Source organism: Oryzias melastigma, linkage group LG13 (assembly GCF_002922805.2).
Source record: "Oryzias melastigma strain HK-1 linkage group LG13, ASM292280v2, whole genome shotgun sequence".
Lineage (NCBI taxonomy): Eukaryota > Metazoa > Chordata > Actinopteri > Beloniformes > Adrianichthyidae > Oryzias > Oryzias melastigma.
In genome coordinates, this window is record NC_050524.1 from 27,918,959 (window position 1) to 27,928,766 (window position 9,808).

General features: G+C 39.6%; 1 protein-coding gene across 1 annotated transcript in view; it reads right to left on the reverse strand.

Moving 5' to 3' along the window:
- Nucleotides 1-1,208: 1,208 nt before the first annotated feature.
- Nucleotides 1,209-9,808, reverse strand: part of golim4a (golgi integral membrane protein 4a) — a 27,922-nt gene continuing 19,322 nt past the window's right edge. Inside the window, exons 8-16 of the mRNA XM_024277773.2 lie at nt 6,498-6,716; nt 6,149-6,412; nt 5,803-6,032; nt 5,629-5,705; nt 4,168-4,235; nt 3,643-3,849; nt 3,455-3,523; nt 3,198-3,296; nt 1,209-2,236 (exon numbers count right to left, since the gene is read on the reverse strand). Of these exons, the coding sequence (XP_024133541.1) occupies nt 2,087-2,236; nt 3,198-3,296; nt 3,455-3,523; nt 3,643-3,849; nt 4,168-4,235; nt 5,629-5,705; nt 5,803-6,032; nt 6,149-6,412; nt 6,498-6,716 (1,383 nt within the window). The 3' untranslated portion in view covers nt 1,209-2,086. The remainder of the gene's footprint in view (nt 2,237-3,197; nt 3,297-3,454; nt 3,524-3,642; nt 3,850-4,167; nt 4,236-5,628; nt 5,706-5,802; nt 6,033-6,148; nt 6,413-6,497; nt 6,717-9,808) is intronic.

A 9,808-nucleotide genomic window follows, 5' to 3' on the forward strand; every position in this document is an offset into this window, starting at 1 on the left:
GGTCGCATAAATGATTTTTATAATACCCCATGACTTGTGTGAGAGTAGGGAAAAAATAAATCAAACTTAGGGTTATCACTGCTGCTTTCATAATCAACAAATGACAATAACAAATATTAGTCCTATTAACCCTTTAACACCAGAGCTCCAGTGTTTTTGTTCTGTGATTCACTGTAACTTTACAACCGTTAAGAGGATCAACGCAAATCTGGCAGATTCTGAAGTAGAAAAGTAGCTGAGACTTCGAAGCAAAGATCTAGAATATGGTCATTAAAGTAAAGTTATAGGAGCAAAGCAAAGATCAAGAAATTGATGGCTCTAAGAGAACAGTTTAGGAATGTGATGGTCTTCAATGCCAAATTCTAGAATGTGATGGTCGTCAGAGCAAAAATCTAAAATGTGATGGTCTATAAAGCAAAGATCTAGAATGTTATGGTCTTTAAAGCAAAGATCTAGAATGTGATGATCTATAAAGCAAATATCTAGAATGTGATGGTCTATAAAGCAAAGATCTAGAATGTGATGGTCTTCAAAGCAAAAATCTAGAATAAGATGGTTGTCAGAGCAAAAATCTATAATGCAATGATCTGCATAGTAAAGATTGAAAATGTGATGGTCTTCAAAGTAAAGATCTAGAATGTGATGGTGATGGAAGATCTAGGATGCAATTGTCTATAAAGTAAATATCTAGATTGTGATGGTCTTCAAAGAAGTTTCAGAGTGTGATAATCTTTAACGCAAATATCTAGAATGCGATGCTCTTTAGAGGAAAATATCTAGGGTTTGATTTTCCTTAAAGCACACTTCTAGACTTTGAAGGTCTTCAGTAACTATTACTTTTAAGAGTACAGTTTATGACTTTAGAAGAGTCATAAAGAAGTTTAAGAATAACATGATCACAAAAAGTAACTGTTTTAGAAGTGGGTTGTCTTCAGAAGACTCCAGATTCTAGACAATCTGGAGTTCATTCAAAGATGAAAAGCAACAGATGTTATGAAAATAAAATACACTCTTAAAGGGATAAGGAAAGCTAAAACTGGCAGGTCAAGTCAAAACAAGTGTCTGACTTCTAAAAACATATTTAAATTTGGTCACGTTTTGAGTATTTTTGAAGATCATTCCAGGTTATTTTTGTCACCAACAGCTCAGTCCATTTGTGTAAAAAAAATTTCTTCTAAAAACCGACAGTTAAGACCACACAATCACAATTCTCTTAAAACCATTCAACCTTTTATTCCATTTCATCCACAAAAGCATGAATCAATACACTCAAAGTCCCTCCTTTTGCATTAAATATTGCTGGTGTACAAATTTTACAAATATTTTATTTTACATTGGACAGAAGACTGAGGAAGCTGCTTTACATTAGTGTCTTCAAACCAGCTCTGGACTTGCAATCTTCACCATTTTTGCCAGCTCAAAGCTCTTCAGATATAAATGCTTCTCTAAAGTGTAGATTGACAAAAAAAAAAGAGATCCAAAAGTGGAAAGGCACAAGTCACGGTGATACCGGGCATTGAAGAACCTTCACCAGACGTTTCTTTAATTGGGATTTGCAGAAATATCCGTTTTCCTGCATACCAAACTCTAGAAACAGGTAAAAGCCACTTCTGTAAGGGAAGAGAACCTCTAAAGGCTACAGCTTTCTGATTGTCAAAGCTGTCGGCAGCAATAAATAACTAAATGTCACGACTGGAGTTTGAATTCCTGCTCAAAAACATGGCCGTCTGCATGAAAAATAACAGAAGTCTGAACGAGAAGACAATAAACGGATAATATAATTTATCTTTGCTGTCATTTCACTAAAACATCACAATGATAAAACATACGCTGTGAGGCACTTAATCAGGCAGATGTGTGAACAGGTAAAAAAAAGCAGATAAAAAAGCTACGACTAAAAATATACAGTATAAGTGCAGGCTACGCGCTGCAAATCCAGTCCTTCTCACAGAGTACAGTGTTTGCATTTATTCTCCCAGTTTTCCAAAGAGGAACTCTGATTGATCGGCAGGTTCTTCTGGAAGCTAGTGGAAGAGTGAGGCGGGCGGGCTTCAGAAAGGCACTGCAGCTGAAGGTTCTGCTCCTCCTACATCTCTGCTCTCCGGCTCCTGTTGGGAGCGGCACCGTCCTCCTCCACTCCCTCCTCCTCCTCCTCGTAATGCTCCTCCTCATTCTCTTTTGCTCCGTTTGGGTGGTTTTCCTCCCTTCTGGGCCCTTCTTGGTGCTTTATGTCATCCTGAAACCAAACCAAAAAGCACTTTAATCCAAAGAGAGGAGAGATTTTGATCTATGTTCAAGCACTCCCAGTAATCTTTTAATTAAGATTTTAACATTTTAAGCCAAAAATGTAAAAAATCTGTGTTGTTTTCAAGGACAGTTTCTGCAGAGCGACAGTAGTTCATTAGAAATCCACCTCTGAGGTGTGGGAAGGACAAGTTAGTGCCTAGTGAGCCCATCCCCACTTCCCATTATCCATCGGTTTACAGACTCTCCTGCTAGCTAGCACCCTCCAACACCCCAAAACTAACTGTACTAGTCTAACGAAAATGGTGAGCAATGTTTGAGTTATCCAACCATACAGATTTAGCCCAGATGCACCTAAAACATTTTAATGCATTAATTCTTTTTGATTAATTGTGTGCGTTAACACGTTAATGTTCACAGACCTAATTTTGTTTTTTATCTATCTGCTCCTGACACATGATTTGAATATTTAAAATTTTCAACTCAACTTGTTATATTTGTTCTCCATCATCAGAAAAATGCCCCAACATGTGAAAAACACCAAAAACATACTTTTGAACAAAGTTGGTCTTAAAAGACAACTTATCTGATGTGAGTTGGAACCATATTACACCAGAATTTATACAAATAAAACAAACTAATCCCAAAAGAAAAACTGACAAAAATGACCCTGACTCCCTTATATGTAGCACAATAGTTTTAGGTCAGCTCCAGTGAAAAATCTCTAAAATGTTCTCCATAGCCGCACTAATGACGGAAAATCTGGTAAATAAAGTAAAAAGGCCGTTTTTATTTTTTATTTTTTTTAAGTCCGTGTCTTTTTCTTATCCAGTCATTTAAAAAGGTTTGGCTGCAGTTCCACTAACTACCACTAGAGGCTGGATTGAGTACGTGTTGAAAGTCTCGGGGATATTGTTTTTGCAAAAGATGCACAGGATTTACCCAGAACCCACCTGTTCTATGTTCTCTTCATTATAAGGATCCTCCCCTTCCTCTTCACCCCCATCCCCCCCTTCCTCTCTTTTTTTCTCTCCAGCTGCGTCTTCCTGAGCCTTCAAGACAACAAAAAGGAATCCTTTCAAGTAAAACCATGCAGATAAACATTCTCCATCAGAGTTTTCATATATCCAGTGACATTATTTTGATGGTTTAAATCAGCTAGAGATCTCATTTAGTATTACTAGGCAGATAGAGTTTGTATCCACGTTACCTCATCTTCTGCTTCTTCCTGGTACTGATCATCCAGGGTGTCTTCCTGTTGATCTGGGTTTCCAGCAATCTGCATCACATGTTCAGAGGTTCATTTTCCTTCAGCTCATATATTTGGTTTTGTCTTTCACTGGGATGTGACTCCCTTTGTTCTGAGTCTTTTGCTCCGTTCTCTCCTCCTCAACTCACCACCAGTTCTTCGTCAGCAGCAGGTTGTTCAGGACGCTGTGGGATCTGCTGAGCTGGCGCTGCCGGCTCCTCTTCCTCCTCCACCCCCCCCTCCTCTTCCTCCTCCGCAGCCCTGTGTGGCCTCCGCTCGTCCTCTGCCTCCTCAAACTCATCCTCTCCCTGGTTGTTGGGGTCGTCCTCCGGGTCCACCTCACCATCAACAGCATTCTGGAGAAGAAGGTCCATCATAAAGAAGTTCTGATTAGAACACAGACTGGTGTAAAGATGGAAGAAACGTGACAAACATTTTATTTAAAATAAAATAAAAGAATGTTTTTTTCTTTTGTTTTGGGGATTTTTTTTATTTATTCCAACAATATATTTTGAAACAGCCTCCATTGAGTCATAATAAGCTTCAGTGCAGTTCATTTTCAGATGTAACACATGACTTGTAGTTGTTTGTTCAGATTATTAGTTAGTATTTTCACTTTAGAAGCTTTTGTGCCTTTTCAGACTTTATAGTTGGTGGGTGGGGTCAGAGGTTACCTGATGTGGTTGCATCCTGCGATCCACTTCCTGTTTCTCCTCTTCCTCGGTTAACACAGCATCTCTCTCTGTAAACAAAAATGCAGAAACCAGTTACATGTTACTGTAGCTGGTAACTCTTCATGTCTGACAATTTTTTTTCCTTTCAAGTTGATGCTAAATTAAGTGGAGTTCTGGATTAAATGGTAGGTTGCAGATTCGTGACATACGGTGTAAAGGAGTTTTACGTGATTCAAAAGGAACACACCCATGAAACCAATATTTGATTAATCAATTTAGTTGTTATTCATAATTTAACCCTCTGGAACCGACAGACGCCCTCAGGCGTCCTGCTGTGCAGCTGTGAGGTCAGCCTGATAAAACTGTCTAAAATAAACTTATATGAATATTCTGTGATTGACATTTTAATGAATTAAAGATAGAATCCAACAATTATTTGTAGTTTTTGGATGAAAGTGATTGTTAATTTTAATAAATAATAAATACAATATGCTGTAAAAACAGTATGTTAGACATTTTTGGGGTTTCCACAGCAAAATGAAACACTTTTTTCCAGACGGAATTTTCTGTTTTTGTATGATTTTATGTCTAGTGTGTGAAAACATCATTGAAAAATGACAAAATAAAAGCAGCGTCACATAGGAGAGGTTGTGCTGATTAAAATGATACCAAATAAGCAACCAAGCAGTTTTTTATACTGAAAATACAGATCTTAATTCAAAAGTAGTAAAAACTGAGTTTTAGTTCCAAAGGGTTAAATAACCGTGGTCCAACTATTGACTGTATCTGAGAACTGGACTGAGTGAGTGTGATGTCACCCATAGAAAATGGTTTACTTCTAGCTCCGATTAAATTAAGTCAATTCAGTCACCATTTTTTGTGATACGGGCGCCGTATCGCCGCCAGACGATGTCATTAAGAAGTGATAGTTTTTTTGAGTCAACAATTCTATGGGAACCACTTAGCCAATCAGCAGTGAGCTTGTTGGAAGTCCACACTTTTACCACTTGAAAACAGGCTGCACAAAACTGTCTAACATTTTGAACAGTAGGAACCACCTACTTTTATAGAGGCATCTGATTGGCCAGTTTATAATATAATAACTTTTACTCCAGAAAAGAATATTATGAAAAAGTTAGGAATAGCAAGAACATGTTAAAAAAAAGATATTTCAGCAAGAATTGTTATTCTGACTGAATAATCGCTGGTTATTTCTCAATAGAGGTTTATGAGAACCAGCAGGTACTTCCTGATTAGAACATGAGGGTCCAGCTCAGTCCAGTTCTCATATACAGTCAACAGGTACAACGGTGCATTATGTGTTAAAGTCCACTCCGATCATCTTTTGATCTATTTTCAAAGTGTTTTTGTGTTTTGTATTATGCCTGTGTCATTTTCTAGGACATAGTTTCTGCCGAGCGACAGCAGAAATATTCAGTTTAAGAACATTTTTTGTCTCACCTTCCACATCATTAGCCTTATGGTCTTCTTCTCCCTGAACAATATCATTGTCCACGTTCTCGTACTCCATCCTCCTCCTGACAGGAACCATGAGAGGAGGTGGTTACGCTCGCTCGTTAAAGCCACAAGTGTTGCTTAGTTTTCATTGACATTAGCTGGGATTTGGGATCCAACCTCTGCTGCTCCTCCTTCAGCAGCTGCTCCCGTCTGTCAGCCTCCCTGTGGTGCTGCTCCTCTCTTTCCTTCTCCTCCTTAAGCCGCTGCTCCCTTTCCCTCAGCACTTGATCTCTGTGGGCCTGCAGGGCCTGCTGTCGCCTCTGGATCTGCCTGCGCTCCTCCGCCCTCAGCACCTCCATGCGCTGCTGCTCCTGCTGCTGCTCGTAGGGGGACTTCGCATTCCCAACCTGAGGTTCATGGAGTTAAATAAACAAATTGTTATTATAAATAAGAAACGGCATGTTTGCTGAAATAATTCGAATGTTGTCATATGCATTTTAAATACTGAGTTAGGAGTTCTGACCAGCTGCGGCTGACGTTTCTGTCGGTCCAGAGCATTCTCGTCGGGCTTCTCCTCTTCCTCCACCTCCTCCTCCTCTTCCAGATGCTCAGGCTGGGGTTGGTCCAGGTCTTCCTCCAGCTTCTCCGGTTTTCCTGCTTGGGCCATCTCCTCCTCTGCCAGCTCCCTCCTCCGCTCTGCCTCTCCCTCGCCGTCCTCCTCCCTCTCTGAAACGGCGTGCTGGGAGACGACCTCAGACTGGAGACCTGCATCCGCCTGATGTCCCACCTGAGAGGAAACCACAATTTTTCCAAACTTTCCCAATCTTCTGCAGACTGATGTGACAAAAACATCCCCCATAATGCCACGCTACCCGTGACTCCGTGTCCTGGTGAGCATGGGGTTCTTCCTGAACACGCCCCTCCTTATGCGACTGTTCCAGTATGGCTGCCGGCTGGTTTTCATGAGCATCGGGCTCTTGTGTAGCGACGACCGCTTGTAGCTGCTGATGAGTCGGGTTTGGACCAGACTGAGCTGTACTGGACCTCCTGTCCAAAGACTCCTTCTGCTGTCTGTATGCATTCACCTGCGCCTGCAAGGTTCAAGAAAACCCGTTGGAATTCGAAGGACACCTCAATACAAACTTGATGTTCTCCTTCTGTCTTGTATTACTTTGATGCTTAAATATGGTGCACAAATTGTGTTTATTTACAATCCAAAATAACCATAAGTTTTTCTTTAAGTGTTTTTCATTAAAATGTATGTTTGTTCTTACAAACAGTAGCTAAATGCTTTCTTCAAACATCAACCCGCTCCCAGTAGGAGATCACAATACATCATGGAATCCTCAGCACCCAGAAAAACATATAAAACTACTTGGTTTATTACTGTTTATGAAGTAGTTTTAGGAACACTCATTGTTCGTGAACACTCTGCGCTGTGATTCAGACTTTACTTTGTAGCCATTTTAGGATGTTTTTCTTCTCCATCTGAACGTTTATGGATGTTTTTTCTTCACCTTTAAGCTGTTTTAGCAAACAGCATGAGGGAAGTGAAGCATGGGAACCATCCTGAGCTGTGATTACACAGAGGGCACGCAAATCTGGATAATAAACAGTAAAAACACTATACTCATCTTTCAATTTGAAGCAGGATTTTGTATAAACATTAGAAAACTCGCCACTGACTGGTGTTTACAGTGTGATGCAGGTTAGATGAGAATTGTTGGAGCGGATCTGATCGTGGGAGTAAGTTGGACTTTATTTTAGTAACAAACTTGGAGGTGCATTTATTTTATAAATATGACTCATTTGAGGGGACTGCATGAGAACTAGCATCCTTAAAAACCCACTTTGATCATCTTTTGATATATTTTTAAAGCGTTCCCAGTGATATTTAAATGATTATTTTTCTATATTTTAGCCAAAATCAAAAAGTTTGTGTCGTTTTCTAGGACATAGTTTCTGCAGAGCGGCAGGAGTTCATTAGAATTTTGCCTCTGAATTGTCAGCGGTACCATTGGCAACCCTCCCCATTAAAGAGAGTTCTCTGTTTAGCTTACAGCCCTTCACAACCTTACTAAACTTTACCGATGCAACAAAAATGGGGAGTAATATTTAGGAGTGTGAGTTGGCAAGAATTGTGCGACACGCAGCAGCAAGACACAATGATGCACATTGCGATATATCCCAAGATTGTACCAGAACAATTTTCCCTTTTTTTTTTTTGAGCATGACAAACCGCTACGAAGCACAGAATCTTTTTTTGACATTCACAATGCTTTGAATAAAAAAAATGATATTCTGAGCATAAATGTATTTATACATGTCCTCTATCATGAGAAAAATGCTACAAAAATAACTCCAAAACATGATTTTTATCAGAGTGGGTCTTTCAACAATTTTCTTCTTTGACTTTCAGCTACTTCCTTATGGAAAGTAAATCATCTGCCTTTATTTAACCCTATCCTCTGTTCAGTGAATTTAGAATTCTCCACTTTCCTGGTAGCTCCAGTCTCAGCATCCGTTTACCTCCTCTGAATGTGAGCAAACCATCTCAATCTGCCTCATCTCCAAAACATACAATATGTGCTGGTCCTCTGATGTCTTCACTCCTGATCGTATCCACAAAGAGAACCTCAACATCTTCAGCTCTGTCTCTCTTAGAGTTTCTAAACCAACAGCCTCTTAACTCTCAAAACTTCTACGCCTTTCCTTGACTTCTTATCGATATTTTTTTGTCACAAATTACCACTGAAACTTTCATCCATCTGTTCCAACCTGTTTACACATGCTTCATCATCTTTTTCCAACACTCTGTTGTAAATCTAACATCTTGCACCTTCTTCACCTCTGTAACCTCACCAACCAGCTTGAGTTCCTCTCATTTACACACAGATACTTTGTCTTGCTGGAGCTGATCTTCATTCCTTTCCAGAGCAAACCTCCAGCTCTTTAGATGTTCCTCCACCTGATCCCTGCTCTCACTACAGGTCACAATGTCATCTGCAAACATGATGATCCCTGTCCCCCCTACAGCACATCTCTTCAATGTCTTACAGCGATCAAAGATGTCCTGCACAACTCTTCTCTCTGTATCATGTCAGACTTTCTCCAGATCTACAAAGAACAATGACGCTACTTCTGACCTCCTCTCTTCTCTTCCAGACACTTCCTCACAGCAAATATAGCATCAGTGCTTCTGCTACAATGCAAATTTGAACCATTGAGATGAAGCAAATATGTATCCAGGCTCTAAGTGAGTCAACAAAAGCAGGAGAATACAAACACACAGCGCAAACAAAGAGATTGGGAAAGGTGAAAGTCAGAGTTAAGTAAACATGAGAGAAAGAAAGAAGGAGCTGCTGAAATTACAGAAACAAAGAAGAAGAAACTAACACAAAGACTAAGATGTAAAAGGCCATGTGTATCATACATCCATACATTATACAGTGTTAGGCTGTGAATCGTCAACATGTCTCCTGATGAACTACATTTAATCACACTTCAAAGCGTTTTTTTAATTTTTGGATCATAGCTTTTCACCTTCGTTGGGTTTAAATCCTGTTTGGTATCTGCTGTGAAGGCCAGCATACCAATGGGCGGGGTTTGAGAGGGAACACGTGAAATGAAGTCACAGCACGCCTGACATGCTAAAACCTACTAAACACGCTCTGCTGCATTCATGGTCATTAAGTCATTCAGTACAACTTTTCAGTTTTTACAAAAATGTTCACGAGTCAGTTTTTATGGATTTATCTGCAGGTAAATATGCACAATATGCAGATGATGTAGTGATATTATTGTGGATTCCAAAGTTAAACTTGAGATATCTTTGTTATAGAATCAAAAAGCAACTGCTGTCTGTGTTGTTAAATTACTGACTCCCGACTAACGACTAATCTGTTCATTTGCATATATAATGTTTTTAAACTGACCCAGTACCAATGCACAAGCATGCAGAGGTCTTGAATCAGTCAGAAGAACTGAACTTTTCCTCCTTCCTGTTCAATCATATTTATCTCTGCAGAAATTTCACGTCAGATTCTGTCCCAACAAGCAAATTAAAGCTCTTTTATGCAACAAAGAAAGCCTGTGGCAAACCAGAGGGAGTGATGGAAGATGACAGGCAGAGGAAAAAAAAAACACAAGAGTGAGCAAATTTACTTTATTGCTGGAGCTCAAA